At 48.1% G+C, this 16,972-nt stretch overlaps 1 protein-coding gene across 1 annotated transcript; it reads left to right on the top strand.

Moving 5' to 3' along the window:
* Window positions 1–4,305: 4,305 nt before the first annotated feature.
* On the top strand, window positions 4,306–13,990 carry LOC123397563 (respiratory burst oxidase homolog protein E-like). Its single transcript, XM_045092096.1, has 13 exons — window positions 4,306–5,304; window positions 5,421–5,580; window positions 5,755–5,803; window positions 6,069–6,182; window positions 6,274–6,789; window positions 7,075–7,473; window positions 11,041–11,136; window positions 11,952–12,067; window positions 12,154–12,490; window positions 12,583–12,777; window positions 12,889–13,017; window positions 13,217–13,295; window positions 13,431–13,990. Exons 1-13 carry the CDS (start codon window positions 4,644–4,646, stop codon window positions 13,538–13,540), a joined length of 2,961 nt encoding a protein of 986 aa, XP_044948031.1. The 5' UTR covers window positions 4,306–4,643; the 3' UTR covers window positions 13,541–13,990.
* The last annotated feature ends 2,982 nt before the right edge of the window (window positions 13,991–16,972 follow it).

Genomic DNA, 16,972 nt, shown 5'->3' with positions numbered 1-16,972 from the left:
GCTTCCGTGTCAAGTTCATTGCACATTTCACATCTAGCAACATTACTTTGTAGTGGGACTAAAAATATACCGAATTTTTCTCTAATCGCATTCTGTCATGAGTTTGACAATACTCCCTCCGTCCGGAAATACTTGTCCTAGAAATAGATGTATCTAGACTTATTTTAGTTATAGATACATCCATTTTATACATTTCTAGGACAAGTATTTCCGGACAAAGGAAGTATGTATTAATTACTTTCTGCAGGGAGCTACATTTAACAAATCTACCTTCGTGAAAGGAGGTGTGACATCGATGGTACATTTCAACAATTGGCAAAAGGGAGGTGCGACACCGATGGTGCACTTCTATCTCTACTCCCATAAATACCAGCAGCTTCTTCTTCATGCATCAATAAACCTGATAAACTTAACAAAGTAAAAAAATGGTAAGGGGAGAGGGGATCCCCTTGCATAATACCTCTAGTACGAAGAATATCTTTCCATGTACTAGGAATATATCAGATTGTATGTAACACAGCTGACATAGTTCATGATTAATTGGTCCAATGATCATGAAAACCAATCTTTGTCATCATATTCCTCAAATATACACATTCAACTCTTCCATGAGCCATATGCATGTATGATTTGACAACACACAATCGCGAATGACCATCTCTTTTATTTTTGATTTTGTGCACACATTCGTAGGCCACACATACATTATCAGTAATAACCACTAGGCACAAAAGCACTTTGAGTCGAGGAGAGAATTTCTAGAAGAAATAATTTTAGATGGATCGCAAATAGATTGGAGATGATCGTATAGATAACATTAGACAAGCTAATAGGATGAACTGTGTAATTAATTCAGAAGAGTCTGTTGTAGAAATTAATATCATTATTGTGTCATTCCATTCTTCTTGGATGATACGAGAGTTTAGCGCCATGAATACCTCCTGAGAGATCTCACCACTAAAAGTGTGTCAGTATTTCTTGTAGGAAATAGCATGAAGATCGTCTGGGCTGAAGACCTTAAGATCTCCAATACTCTATTCAACCTTATTCACGTCTTCACGGGTGTAATGCACTAGAAGCGCATCGTTCATTTGATTTGAGACTCATTGTTGAACTTTTTGTAGAATAATCGTATCTATTGGACATACTTTTAAGAATAAGATTTTAACATACAACTCAATCATTGGGTGTAGGGCATTCATTCCTTCTATTCACTCACCTTGGTTATCTTCCACACGAGTTATTCTATTCTTCTTTCTCCTAGACAAGGCAAATAAAAGAAAAGAAAAAGTTGTGTTATGATCCCCAAAGCCAATCTACCCATGATTGTTGCATGCAATGAATTTCTTCCAACTCTAGTAAGACTCCACAAGCTCGTCTAGTTCATTTCCTTTTGCCTTGGTTTCATTATTCATCACCCCGCACATCAACTGATCAAGTTTCTTTTGAGATTTCTTCAATCTTTTCATAGGCTTCTTTAAAACCCCGAGGTGCTAGTCGTGGAAGGCCGCATGCATATATGATAGCTTGTATATGACACCTTGTTAGTATGCCCAGAGGCATCTAGCCAAGCTTGCTACACCTTTTCTGCAAAATTAGGTTCTTTCAACCATCGATCTTCAAAGGATTTCTTCCCGAGTGTACTAGAGTTCATTGAGTTGTGATATTCAATATCAACGAGGAGAGGCCGACGATACAAATGGTTGTACTCTAGATTAAGTAGTGCCATATTCAAGAATAGTTGAGTCCAGCCAGTTATTACAAACCCCTTTAACAAGCCTTTCTTTGAGTTGCCCCCCTCCCCCCAGTAAAATCCATGTCTACAAAGTCATAATCAATCAGAGGTTGTCGGAAAGCAGTCATGAATTGTTGGGATCTTATGTTGCCCCCTTCCTTCTCTTGCTCATATATGATTTCGTTAAAATCTCCATCAAGAATCCATTATAAATCATGGCGTTCCTTTGGGTCTCACAATATGTTTAAGGTTTTGTATTCTTTTTCCCACTTAAGCTCACCATGTACTCCACTAAATCTCATTTCCTCTTTTATCTTCCACTCAAACCTTGATGCAATTAGGGTGTGAAAATAGTTGAGATAATTTGACCTCTTTCCCCCACAAAAGAACCACCCCTCGTTTCCTTCCATCACTTGAGTTGACAACAAAAAATCCATCGTAAGATGCCGCCACCAATAATCTGTCGGATAGCGAGTATCCGACAAAACTATCACCTCAGGGTTCTCCATTGGATGTCCAGAAGAGCGTGAATTGTCGGGTCATTTCCCAAACCCCTATAGTTCCAAGCTAACACTCTAATTATTCTTGAAGGGACTCTTCGAAGGAGCCTGCCGATCTCTCTAAATTTTCATCACCCTCAACATTACACCACCATCACCATTGCCTACTCTTTGTTCCCTTTTTTCGATTCTTTTGTGGAGTAGATGAAGGGTCCATACAAACATCATTGCCATGAAACTTATCAACAATACCCGCCACCAAAGAACTAGTTGCAACCACTACTATAGCCCCCTCAAGATTATGTACGTCTCCCTCTATCGCACCTGAGTTCAGGCCTAATATTTCCCTCCCCGGGGGAATCAGGTCCAACATATTTTTGTCATTAGCAGCCCCACTTAGATTGTTCTATGCATTCGGTTTTTGATCGGTTTAGCTGGGGGGGGGGGGGGTTCCTTGGAATTAAAGGTAGCATACCAATGCGAACTCTCATATATGGATGCGTTTCTACCATGCATTATTCCCCAATCTCTATCACGGTCATCGGGAATATGTCCTCTAGCAAAGCCTATGCCAAAGGGATTCCACCTCTTCCTCTTCCATTGCATCGATCCGAACTGTGATCAACACATTGGCCTCTACCCTCATTAGCAAGGGTAAAGTTTTCCTAGACAAGTTTTGCTACATCATGCTCTTTGGTGCCGCATTCTTCATGACAACGACCGATCGATATGCACTTGTCAAAGAAATAAGGGAACTTCTCATATTTAACTTGGTACAACTCATTCCCCTCTTTAGTGATGGATTCGAATCTGTCCAATTTCCTGTTCACATCCAATTTAACTCAAAGCGGAAGAAAAGAACCAATGTACCTAGTTGACAACCAAAGTTGTACTTCATGTATTTCACACATGTTCTTGCACATTCCTTTAACAATTTTCTCATCCAGATAATTATCTAGTAGCTTTAGGACACGAGCCTTGACCACAATCTTTTTCAAAGTAACTGAACGCGGGTTTTCAAAGAAATTGTACTCCTCTATAATCATGCTTGGTTCCAAAAGAGCCACGACCCTATGTTCATGACCGTGTTCCAATTGCTTAGGCATCTGAACTAGATCGTAAACATGTTTGGTTCAATCATACACCAGTGAACATCTCTTGTCGGGTTTTATGTAGACCACATATCAGAATAAAGAGCAGACGGACTACACCATTTGTTTGTATGAACCCTAAGAATTGCCAACCACTTAGCCATCTGGCAGCTCGACCTCGCGCTCCCAAATAAAGTCGTCCCCTTCATCTTCGTGCAGGCCGAGACATTGTAGCAGATCATCAGCATCTTCCTTTCCAGGTTGCTTTTTGCTGGCTTCTTCTTCGTCCTCCATGGGCGGATGTCAAGCTTTTCTCGTGATTCCTCAAATGTTGTCGCGGGAATCCCCGCTGGAAGTATCGGAGAGCAGATCGACATCAGATCATGTGAGATAAGAACCGAGCGTCGTCGGAGGATAAACAAACCCCTAGGCTTTCTGCGAGGGGACAATACCATGGTTAAGGCTAAAATCCAATCGCATAGCGACGGCTGGTTTATTAGTTTTACGCATCCCGTGTAAAATCTGAATCCATGGCACACAAACAAAAGAAAAAAAAGGCAAACTATTCGACCTTTCAAAAAAAAAAAAAGAGGACAAACTATTCAAAGTTGCAACAACAGTCTCCCTCCGAATCAACGGTCCCCGGATCCTCCTGTTTTAACCCACACACACGACAGTCGACGGTCGCTCCAGCCTCCAGTCCCCCTCATTTTTACTCATTTGGAAGCATCTGAGATTCCTGGACCGACGTGGTCCGGTCCACGTTCCACAGTCTACACTCCACTCCGCCCCACACCGACCGACCGCAGGCAGGCAGGTTGCCGCCGCACCGAGCAGCTCTCGCCCCAGGCCAAACCCGTGGCGCCCGCAGCTCCTTTCCGGGGGCTCGGAGACGACCCGAGCCCGAGCGGCGCACACAAGGAAAAGATATGGACTTGGTATAAAGATAAAGCGTTGGCGCGAGGCAGCAGCAAAGCCGAGCACAGCACCGCACCGCGAAGCCAAGCAAAACCGCGGTGCATGCGTGCATAGGAATAGAAGAAGATAGGGGTGGTCACCGCGGCGCGCCACCAGGTGATCACCGGCCCGCGGCGGGCGGGCGGGCGGGCGTACGACAAGCCGAGCCAGCCCACGGGGCGCGACGGGGAGAGATAGCAAGCGAGCCGAGAGCTTGCGTTGCGTGTCATAATACAGGCGGGCGCACCGCAACTACCATTGCAGCCCCCACCCAGAGCGCCGGGCTATTTTTATTCTTCTTCTTCCTCCTCCTCCTCCTCCCTGCTTGCTGCTCTCGCGGGCGGGGGCGGGGGCGCGGCCATGTGGACGCCGTCGCGCGGGAGCAACGCGCGGCGGGCCGGCCACCGGCGCATCGCGGAGGGCCTCCCGGACGACCAGACCACCAACACCGACACGTCCGACAACGAGTCCTTCACCACCGCCTATGGGGACGAGTTCTTCGCCGCGGCCGCCGGGGGGAGCGGGGCCGGGGGCATGCTCCCGGCATTCCTCGCCGACCAGGAGGACCTGGTGGAGGTCATGCTGGAGCTGGACGAGGAGTCCATGGTGGTGCGCAGCGTCACGCCCACCAGAGCCGCGCTCTACAGCGCCGCGGCGATGCCGCACACGCCGGAGGCGCCGGGCGGCGCCCTCAGCCGCTGCTCCTCGACGTCCTCGCGGATACGGAAGAAGTTCGCGTGGCTGCGTTCCCCGTCCCCCGCGCCCTCGCCCTCGCCGCGCGTGCCCACGCCCGCCGAGCTGCAGCGGGAGGCGGCCATGGCGGCCCGCGAGCGGCGGCGCATCCAGGCGCGGGTCAACCGGTCACGCGCCGGCGCCAAGCGCGCGCTCAAGGGCCTCCGCTTCATCAGCCGCACCACCGGCTCCCTCGAGGCCGCCGAGCTCTGGCGCCGCGTCGAGGAGCGCTTCAACGCCCTCGCCCACGACGGCCTCCTCTCCCGCGACAACTTCGGCGAATGCATCGGTACACCATCCCACACTCCTACTCTGTTTCTCTCTCGGCAACAGCCGCCCTCTGTGCTCCTCCCATCCCATCCCATTGTGTGATTAATGGCGAAGTTCTTGTCCGATGATGATCAGGAATGGTGGACTCGAAGGAGTTCGCGGAGGGCATCTTCGACGCGCTGGCGCGGCGGCGGAAGCAGAACCTGGAGCGGATCAACAAGGAGGAGCTCTACGACTTCTGGCTCCAGATCTCCGATCAGAGCTTCGACGCGCGGCTCCAGATCTTCTTCGACATGTAAGCGCAGCGCACCACCACCGAAACCGAATCCTCCGCCCATACATTTCCTTTCACCGGATCCCAAGCAACCGCTTTAATCCGCCATTCCCGACTTCCCATGCAAGCTCTCGCGCGTCCCAACCAGATTCTCGATGCTCATTCTTCTTGTTTTTGCCCCCAAATTCAATTCAGGGTGGACACCAACGTGGACGGGAGGATAACGAGGGAGGAAGTACAGGAGGTGACTTTTTTTTTCCTTTTTTTTTCAAACGGTTTCCTCGAATCATTTCTCCATTACCAGCGTTTAAGAAGCTTCTTCTGCGCGCCCAGCTCCAATTACAGTCACGCTTGCTGTTAGTTAATTACTGCTGCAGTAACTATCACCCCTTTGCTGTTACTTTCACGTGCTCAGCTGCTGCTTCTGCTTCACTCATCAAGTCCCAAGTAGTGGTAGTAAAAAGAATTATCACTGAAGAAGAAACTTTTGGTGTTTTTTGCCCGAGCAGCTGATCGTTCTGAGCGCGTCGGCGAACAAGCTGGCCAAGCTCAAGGAGCAGGCGGAGGAGTACGCGTCGCTCATCATGGAGGAGCTCGACCCGGAGAACCTCGGCTACATTGAGGTGCGCACCATACCATACCATTTATGTGTACACCAGCTTTCGTCTGGGGACGACGACACGTGTGCTGACTTTCGTCTCGGGCGGTGGCCAGCTGTGGCAGCTGGAGACGCTGCTGCTCCAGCGCGACACGTACATGAACTACAGCCGGCCGCTGAGCACGGCGAGCGGCGCGCAGTGGAGCCAGAACCTGGGCGTGGGCGGCGGCGGGGCGGCGGCGGGCGGCGGCGGCAGCAAGGGGGAGGAGGACCCGCAGACGACGTGGGGAGGAGGGATGCGGGAGCGGCGGCGCGGGTGGGGCCGCGGCGTGAAGAAGGCGGCGTCGCACGTGCGGGTGGCGGCGGAGGAGAACTGGCGGCGCGCTTGGGTGGTGGCGCTGTGGGTGGCGGCCATGGCGGCGCTCTTCGTGTGGAAGTTCGTGCAGTACCGGCGGACGGCGGGGTTCCAGGTGATGGGGTACTGCCTGCCGACGGCCAAGGGCGCCGCCGAGACGCTCAAGCTCAACATGGCCCTCGTCCTCCTCCCCGTCTGCCGCAACACCCTCACCTGGCTCCGCTCCTCCTGGGCCCGCTTCTTCGTCCCCTTCGACGACAACATCACCTTCCACAAGGTACGTAGCTTCTCTCTGCAACTGTCCTCGCCGTCCGCTCACTTCCTTGGAGTCGTTATTAGTAGTAAAACTCAGTAGTAGTAGCGTCGCCGAGCTAGACTGACTCTGACCGGCGGGTGGTTTGGCCGTCGCCGTCGGCGACGCGGCGCGGTGGTGGGTCGTGTAGCACCTGGATCGTGCGTGGCGACCCATGTGGTCGCTCGAGTCCTCCTATCACTCCACTCCACCCAGCGTGGCAGGGAAACGCAGGTCGTAATAACAAGTAAAATGCTTGTCCGTTTACAGATGATCGCGACGGCGATCGTGGTGGGGATCACGTTGCACGCGGGGAACCATCTGGCGTGCGACTTCCCGCGGGTGATCGCGTCGGGGCCGGAGGAGTACCGGCTGGTGGCGGGCGCGTTCGGGGCCACCAAGCCGACGTACGCGGGGCTCATCTCCGGGGTGGAGGGGGTGACGGGCATCGCCATGGTGGTGCTCATGACCGTCTCCTTCACCCTCGCCACCCACCCCTTCCGCAAGGGCGAGAAGGCCGCCTCCGCCTCCCGCCTCCCGCCGCCCCTCAACCGCCTCGCCGGCTTCAACGCGTTCTGGTACTCCCACCACCTCCTCGCCTTCGTCTACCTGCTCCTCCTCCTCCACGGCTACTTCCTCTTCCTCGTCCGCCGCTGGTACGAGAAAACGGTACGTACACTACGTCTTTTTTTTCCCCTTCCCGCCGGTTCTTTTCACGGTTGTTGTTGTTGTTGCCGGTGGCGGCGTGTGCGAGGCTTTCGCGACGCCGACGGTGCTCTGGCCCGCGCCGTCGCAAAGGTCTCTCGCCGCCCGTGCGCTCGGTCGCTTTATTCGCAGACGCCGTTGTCGAGCGGTTTGGTTGTGTGCTCTTTGGCCTAGTAGTGATTTACGTTGCCATCTGCCCTTTTATTTTTCTGATGATGCGAGGAACGAGTTGCCATCTCGTTCTAGAAAACGGATCCATCATGTCACGCTCTCTCCCTCCTCTCGCGGTCCATCTCGGTCTCACGCGCGGGCGTCCATCGGTCATCAGAGAAAAACAACCCTTGCCGACTTGCCGTTACTCGTGACAGGAACCGTGCGCCAAGAAAAGAAATAAGAATGTTGAGAGGACCGTGCTTCTTCCTCAACAAAGAAAAAAAGTCCGTCCATGTGACGTGACTCCCACCAGTAAATAGAAGGCGAAACCGAGATATTATTATTATATTTTTCATTCATCAAAAGGCGAACACTCCTACTAGCTCGTTGGTCTCAACATGGTGGCTGCCTGCATGTGGTGTGGTACTGCTGCTAGCTACTCCAGTACAGTACACGATATAACGTATTTGATGTCGGTGGCGACGGGGTCAAACTCAAACCGGGGGCGAGTAGAGCCGAGCCGTGCAAATGCAAATGCATGACAGCCCAGCTATTCCGTGCTCCGCTCTCTACTCCGATGGGGTCGGCATGGCCAATCTGTCCGGTCAGGATCATAAATGTCCAGGTCGCGTTCGACGACCTGGCGCGAGGTAGGCAGAGGAGGAAGATGGAGACGGTAGCTGTGTACCACTCGAACTGGAGTAGATGCGTAGTACGAGCTGCCCTGCGATGCCACGGGCCCGCCGACGTGCGTCGGTAGGCAGGCTGAGGTTCTCGATCCATGACGAACGGATCCAAACTTTCATGCTGACTCCCGAGCCATTCCGGTCGGCGCCCGTCTCCTACCCTCCTTCTTGTACTAGTGCTACCAGGTCGTGTTTGCCAGCTCCGCAACGTTGACGTCGCCGGAAGGCCGGGGTACCATCTCATCATAGAAACTGAAGTGAGCAGAGCTCATGCCCTGCCAAATTTTCAGGTTAGACTGCGAGAGAACGGTTCATTTCATTTCGGCTTCTTAAAAAATTATGATGTAATGTACTACTTGGTGTGATATATTTGGGGAATGCGCTAGTACTAGTACTATTTGCACGCATGTGTACCGCCATGATAAACATGGTTAGGGAAAAACAGATAAGATAAGAGGTTTGCTTGATCATGGTCCTATGTTTGCTGGTGGATCTAGCCATGGTCACTTTACATCAGGCAAGCGGGGCGTTTTGGTTTTGTATTGGGTGCTGAAATGGGTGACCATCACTAACACCAATCATCAAGATAGAGTAAGTAGATTAGATCTAACTATATCTATTAATGCCATGAATAGCCGTAAGCTGCTTTACAGAAGGAAGCACTGTTGTCAGTACTGTAGTGGAGTGGAGTAGGACTGCACAAAATAAAACCTTCCATCCAAAAAAAAAAAAAAACATTCATCACCGAATAACATGGGCGGATCCATCACCAATAAATGAACAACTAAGGCATCATCATCCTAAAGCCCAACGACTTTGCTACCACCTCACCCTGCACGAGCTAGAGGCGGTCACAAACTCCTCACGACCATCTTAATTACCACCGCCTCACATAATGAGATGAGATCCACCAGGCCCAAATCTGCAAGTGATCGATCGGTCGATGATCAACTCTGCCTTCGCCTTTAAGCTTACGACGATGAATTACCCGGGAAACTTCGCCCCCTCTTTTTTTTCCTTCTTCCCTCTCCATCCCAAAATTCTTGTCTTAGTTTTGTTTAGAAATGGATGTATCCAAATACTAAAACTTGACTAGATACATTCATATCTAAACAAATTTAAGACAAGAATTTTGGGACGGGGGGAGTACTAGTACTGACAAGCAGTAGTACTGCTGCTTTTCCTTATTTTTCTTCCTTTCGTCCATATCTGGAGTGCCACATTGTCAAAGGCGCCATTAGCTTTGACCCCCAGTCACATGGCGCACAAAGATAGTAGTATATTCCCCCCTCACCAACCGCGACGACGCGACGAACCGACCGGCCGGTGCGTGCCGCTTTCCTTTCCTCCATCCCACATTTGCCACGAACTCCTCACTCCCGTCCATGGAGACATGTGGATGCTGCTGCCTCGCACCTTTCTCCCGTCACGCACGCCACTAATTTTTGGCTTGCTCGGTGCCCATTGCCCTCCGTCTCACCCAACCCTGAATTATCGCTAGTAGCAGGATAAGATTAAGTACTCTTTTTCCCCTGGTGGCTTTGCTTTGTGAACGGGTGTGATGCTTGTACGTGACCAGTGACCCCCACTCGAGAGCAATGGCAAAATGTGAATGTAGGCGAGGATGGCTCGTTGTACGTGCTGGCATCGCATGTGGCAGCGTCTCAAAATCATTGCCGTGCCTCCGGGGCCAACGGGAGGGGGCTGAGTTGTAAAAGGGCAGGGGACGCGGATGGTCATGGCCATGGGGTGGGGGTGGGGATGGGGGTGGGGGTGGCATCTCTCTAGGGATCGGATCCGATTAAAGAGGCTGTCTAGTGAAAGGCAAAAGAGGAACGGAGCGATGACGGACAGAGGGAGGCCTCGAATCGCGTGACGGTGAAACTTCCCGCGCAATCCATCCATCCATCGGGCTGCAGTCGGCACGGGGTCTCACGAACTGCTTTTCCTCTCTTTTTTTCCCTTTCCGCTGGGCATTTTTGTAGTGGGAGCCATGCGCCGCTGCAGCTGCGATCGGCGTTCTCTGATGCGCTTTGCGATCTCCAGATGCCTTTGCCGATGTGCTTCTCTGAATTTTTCTCTCTTTTTTTATTTTGCGGGTTTTCTGAGTTCTTCTCTGCTAGATTGAGAGTCAGTGGCAGGTTAAACCAGTTTGGGACGCATGGGGTAGTAGGATTTTTTACTGCAGGTACGTGAGTGCCATTTGCGCACTGGTTGGTACTAAGAAGGTTCAGATGTCAGAGAGGAATCCCATGCCCCGCACGTTCTTGCTAGTTGTACAAGCCCACTACTACATGTTTGCTAAGCTGAATTCTACCAATACTATATCAACGTTGGGGATAAAACGGCTCGGGTTTTTAAACTAGCCCTGCCGCGCAGTTCTAGAAGCACCAAGGAATCTGACAGCTGCCTGCTCGAGTGGCTTGATCTTTTTTCTTCTTCTTCTAAATCTAAATAATATCCTGGGGCACCTATTGTCTACTATCCCGTCTCGTTTGGAGCATTACCATGTGCGAATTTCTACTCGAAGCGGTGTCATGTGGAAAACAGCGGTGCCTTAATCCTCCATGACTTCTGCACCACGTTCAATCATTGCAACGGCTGGCCCTTGTTTGGAGCATTCAGTGTTTGCGTTGATGATCATCGTGGCAGCCTGCTGACATGGTGTGATTTGTCTCCTCGTGTTTTTCAGACATGGATGTACATCTCTGTCCCTCTGGTGCTCTATGTTGGCGAGAGGATGCTGCGGGCCTTGCGGTCGAACGCCCACCCTGTCCAAATCCTCAAGGTAAGTAGGCAAATTAATTGAGCTTTCTTTGATCCATCACTATCTTTTATCCATATAAAAAAAAACGATCAAAAGAAGATGTGCCACTACTATGATAAGTATGTACTAGTACTGAACTTTTGCATAAGTGAACCTGGTCTTCAGGCAACTAGTGCCTTCACACACATTGACACATAGCACTAATATTAATGGATTGGTTGGTGTGACAAGACTAAAACAGTTCCATCAACATCTGGAACTAATTCTGGAAAATTGTCAATGTTGTGTAGTCTTGTGGGACAGATGATATTGCCACTACTATTACATCTGCAGTAGAATATAGCCTCTACTCGAGCATTTCTGTCCTCAAATTGCATGTCCCTTTCTAATAACTTCCTTTTATAAAATGTCCATGATTTTGGGTTGATTGTTGATTAGTTTATTCTCCACTGGGTGCTCTTCTGCCTGTCTTAGTATCATATATATGTTTTTTCTATGAATCAGTAGATTTAGGGGGTGTTCGGAGTCCCTCCGCTCCACACTCAGCTCCCGGAGCTGACGGAGCTACAGGCTAAAATATTGGAGTTGAGAAATAGATGCTCCGTGGATCCGTGGAGCTGGTGAACAGCCGAACAGGCCTTTAATCATTAGTACTGACATGAATAAGAACACGTCGATTCTTCGTTGCGTTAGGCAACCTGATTTATGAGTTTCAGACTTTTTACTGTATAGGAAATGCTGTATGCAGAACATTCATCCATTTATTAGAAATATGTTCACAGGCATGAAACTAGGTAAACCAAGTGCATGTTCTTATAGAAATTTGATTCACTCAGGTGTTGCTTCTACCTGGAAGTGTACTGACAATAAAAATGTCAAAGCCCTACGGATTTCGATACAGGAGTGGACAATATATCTTTCTTCAGTGTCCGATTATCTCTCCATTTGAATGGTGCGTATAGCCTTCTTTTGCTTCTCTACTTACCCTAGTTTTTAGCACAGCAATTCACCTGCTTCTGCTCTGTTTTTCTTGTTCAGGCATCCTTTCTCCATAACTTCTGCTCCTGGAGATGACTACCTAACTGTTCACATTCGCACAAATGGAGACTGGACGCAAGAGCTCAAGCGCATATTTGTCGAGAACTACTTCCCGCCGCACCTTAACAGAAGAACTTCATTCAGCGAGTTAGGTGCGGCAGAACCAAGAACCAGCCCCCCACCAAAATTGCTTGTAGATGGTCCATATGGCGCCCCTGCACAGGATTTCAGAAACTATGATGTTCTACTTCTAGTTGGCCTCGGAATCGGAGCAACACCCTTCATAAGCATTCTGAAGGACCTGCTTAACAATATTAAGCTAGCTGACGAGTTAATGGTATATATTTGCTTCAGCCTATTTTGTTCGCATTTTGACAGTTTCCTGAGATGCTTTCTCCTATAGCTTACCTAATTTTCTGGAACTGTTAGGACTTGGCAATGGAGACTACTCAAACTAGTAGGTCGGACGACAGTGCCAACAGCTTCAGCGTCTCAACAGCTAGTAGCAACAGGAAGAGATCATATAGAACAAGCCGTGCACATTTTTACTGGGTTACTCGCGAGCCGATGTCATTTGAATGGTTCAAAGGAGTGATGGATGAGGTTGCTGAAATGGACAAGAAGGTAGGAGTTTATTGTGCCACAGTGCGATCCCTCCATGCCTTCATTTCACAGACCACCCAAGCAATCTTTTGTGCTTTACTGATGAACTACTCATGATGCAATCTTAACCAGGGTGTCATAGAGTTGCACAATTATCTTACGAGCGTGTACGAGGAGCGTGATGCACGAACAACTCTGTTGTCAATGGTCCAAGCTCTGAATCATGCCAAACATGGCGTTGACATCGTCTCGGGCACCAGGGTAAACTTGCTTTCTTTCAGTTGATGGATCACAATATTCACCATATAGGCACGTCTTCAATCAAGTATATAAATAATAAAAATAAATGGAGAGCTTCCTTTCCTCTGAAGAAGAACCGACGCACAAACTATCTGATGATTAATTTGTGTTTTTATGTCTGCCTGCCTGCAAACTGAAACATATGTTGTGCACTTGACAGGTGAGGACACACTTTGCCAGACCAAACTGGAAGGAAGTCTTCACCAAAATTGCCGCTAAGCAACCGAATTCAACAGTCGGTATGGTTTTTCGCTCAAACAGGCTATCCATTTGCATCGCTTGATGTCAGCAACAAAATTCCTAAAATCAAGCAATGTCCATCGATCGACTCTACGCATTCACTTGCTCACCAAGGATCATTCTGATTCGTGCAGGAGTATTCTACTGTGGCGCGCCGACGCTGGCCATAGAACTGAAGAACCTTTCGCACGAGATGAGCCACAAGACGTCGACTCGGTTCCATTTCCACAAGGAGTACTTCTGATGGGAAGAAGCATTGATTCTTCTGATCTGCATAGCGTTAGGCACTGGTAAAGAAGAAGGAATTTTTTGCACAGAAGCAAAGCAAACTGACCTCTCTCTCTTCCTGATCTGGAACTGTACATAGTATAAAGAAGAACAGCCTATTAGGGGAGGGTAGTTAGTGCCATTTATATATTATTAACAAAAAAGAAAGTAAAGGAAGGCTGCTGTATCCAAAAGGAGAAGGAAAGAGGCAGGGTAAAGAGTTGGTTAAATTTCAGATACTGATATACATGTACACAGTATAGTTTTAGGTAGTTACGTATCAAATGCTAAAGCATATGTACACAAGGGCCGGAGGGTGCCACTCTGAATGTAAATCTTCCGGGCATTCATTCATGTGTGCATCTGTGCCTATCGGCTGCTGATAATAAACTCCGGCTGATAATGAACTCCGGTATATTGACACTTTCTTCTTTGGGAATGCGATCTTCTGTGATGGAGTGCGGGAAATGAGAAGAAAGATGGGAAATGTTAACCAGGAACCTTCCTGGGAAGGTCTTAGTAATGTGTGTATCATAGGTATACCTGATATGGGATACCCGGCCCGGCGGGCCCGAAAAAGCTTGACCCCCGACCCGGCCTGACCATGCCCATGGGCTGGGCCTTGGCCTGAGATCTAGGCCCGATAGCTGCGTCGGGTTGGGCTTGGGCCTGTCTTTTTTGCAATTTAGGGAAGGGCCTGGTCCGAGGCCCAATGGGATTTTGCTCTGATGGGTCAGGCTTGGGCCTCAAATCTAGGCCCGACAGTCGGGCTAGGCCAGGCTTGGGCCTGGTTTTTTTGCTATGGGCTTTGTCAAGCCCGGCCCGGTCCGAGGTATGGTCAGGTATAATTGTAGGTAGTATTATGCATGTCAAGTAGGCAATTTTAATGAAGCGACATAGAATTAAATAATAAAAAAAAGATTGAGTATCATATCATGATATCGTATCATATTAAATGACGTGCTACTATGTGTCACGCATGATAATAAATATTCGCACAATAGTATCTGTTAAAAAAAATATTCGAACAAAAATTACCCAAAAGTTTGGATCGTGTAATTCAGGTACCAAAAAAACCCAAAACATTCTGAGCACACATCAATTTTTGGTATGAATTATTTGGATAGTACAAGTATTTCGGATAATATGAGTATTTTAGCTAGTATGAATAATTTGGCTAGTATGAGAGTGTAATAATATGATGAATAAAATTTGGCTAGTATGAATAATTCGGGTAGTATGGGTATTTCGGATTTTTTAGACTGAAACCAAAACCCGAACCCGAAAACCAAATAGCCAAGAAATGAGAACCGAAGCCTAACCCGATATCCGTATTACCCGACAATTCAGGTAATTCGGTTCGGTTCGGGTCCGGGTAACGGGTTAGGGCACCCAAATACGCAGGATGAAGTATATGATACTCCCCATTACAACCAACCTTAGAGAAGACCCCACAGCTGTTGGATTCAAATCATGCGGATGACAAAAAAGTTATAAATCATTGGCATTTTTTATGTTTCATGGCCATTTTCACTTTTGATCGTGGCGAGTCCTGTAGCAGATGTTAAAAAGGTTTTAAATCGTTGGCATTTTTTAAATTACATGGCAATTGTCTCTTTCGATCATGACAAGTCCTGTAAAGTCGTCCTGACATCTTTAGTTAAAACTGCATGACAATTTGAGCATTCTCTGGGAGAACACTCCCAGAAAACATTGTTCAGAAATTGGTGTTTATATAGTACTTTCTTCGTTTCTAAATATAAGATCTTTAAAATATGTTTATATACATCTGTATGTAGTTCATAGTAGAATTTAATAAATACATATTTAAAATGGAGAGAGTAGAAAAGAGGGAGCAAGCACTACGGAATAACTGATCGAGTGAGTGAGTGATCTTCTATACGCCATGCGACCTGCATTGCATTGATGCGCGTCCGGTGCCTGATGACCAACGACCAGTGACGGATCCAGCTTAACATGGAGGATGGTCCAACAATGTAATTCTTCATAGAAATATATTCTTTTCTACTATATATAGACTATGTGAAAACAATGACGGTGCCAGGTTTAAAATGTTGTGATGTCAAGTTTTCTAGTGAATTTTTTTACCTTGATGTTTTGTAGCCTTGATATTACATTACAAGTCAATGAGAACATGCTACTTTATTGCTATATAAAATTTATGGCAGAAATCGTTTGTGATCATGTATATTTGATGCAGTATAAGTAATGAGACAATAATTAAAAAAGAAAAAGGCATATCAGTGCTAAAAAGCAGAACTTATGAATAGAAGGGATGTGCAAATGGCCTTGTTCTGGCGTTGGATTGGATGTCCTGCTTGTGTCGAAAAGAACAACAATATTGAACGATTGATGCCGACGGACCATGAACGGTCCGTCGCTCACAGCTCACATCCTGATCGAAGATCGCAGGTGGAGGACATGAGTAGCTCGTGGTTCAGTGGACGGCCGGAGGCAAAAATGTTAAACATACAAAGAGTTACATAAGGTTACATGCTGATTAGGATTCTTTCTTTCTAACTAACCACTTTCTCCTGATTTTTAAAGGGGTGGGGCCCTCATTTCCCTTAATCTCCAATCAAAATCCACCTCTTTATAAAATTTATGTAAACTTATATATGTGTAGCATTGCTGCGACCGGAGGTGGTCCTGCTTGCCTCACGGCTTGCGGGCGGAGGAAGTTTTTTTTAACTGACGAGCACAAAGTAGGGAAGGCAGAGAAGTCGAAGGAGAAAATCAAGGGATTTCTTGATGCATTACAATCATGGAAGCTACTTCCTCCGTTCTTAAATATTTGTTTTTTTAAAGATATCACTACGGACTACATACAGATGTATATAGACACGATTTAAATTGTAGATTCATTTATTTTGCTTCGTATGTAGTTCGTAGTTGATTTTTTTTAAACAAATATTTAAGAACGGTGGGAGTATTTGGGACTTTCTTTTCCTGTATGGCCTAGCCCGTTGTTACCAAAATCAGATGATACGTGGGCTTGTAGTCAAATTCTAACTGATTTTTGCTCGGCAGCGTCTCGTAAGAGCAACTCTAGCTGACCACGCAAAACGCCCGGCCCGCAAAATTTTCGGCGAGTATGCGGGTTTGGGTTGCTTTCCTGCGAGAGCAGATACTATAAACGCGGCCCGACCCATAAAACTTTTGCGGTGGTCCGTAAACGCGAGCGCTCGACCGGTATATCTGCTGGTTCGACCGCTGGATGCGGATCGAAACCCTATCCCTCCGCCGCCGCGAAAAGTCCCCCCACCTCACCGCCGGCGCCTCTAATCCTCCGCCGCGCGCCTCCATTTCGCCGCGTAGCCGCTCCATTCCACCGCCCTTGATGGCCAACTCCGGTAGCTGTAGGAACGACGACCCCGAGAGGGCTTGT

Source organism: Hordeum vulgare, chromosome 5H (genome assembly GCF_904849725.1).
Source record: "Hordeum vulgare subsp. vulgare chromosome 5H, MorexV3_pseudomolecules_assembly, whole genome shotgun sequence".
In the NCBI taxonomy this organism is placed as follows: domain Eukaryota; kingdom Viridiplantae; phylum Streptophyta; class Magnoliopsida; order Poales; family Poaceae; genus Hordeum; species Hordeum vulgare.
This window is presented reverse-complemented; position numbering and strand designations above follow the sequence as displayed.

Coding starts and splice junctions, on each gene's coding strand:
- LOC123397563 (XM_045092096.1), top strand. CDS start 4,644: ATGTGGACGCCGTCGCGCGGGAGCAACGCGCGGCGGGCCGGCCACCGG. Junction 6,790..7,074: donor ACAACATCACCTTCCACAAG/GTACGTAGCTTC, acceptor GTCCGTTTACAG/ATGATCGCGACGGCGATCGT. Junction 12,068..12,153: donor ATTATCTCTCCATTTGAATG/GTGCGTATAGCC, acceptor TTTCTTGTTCAG/GCATCCTTTCTCCATAACTT.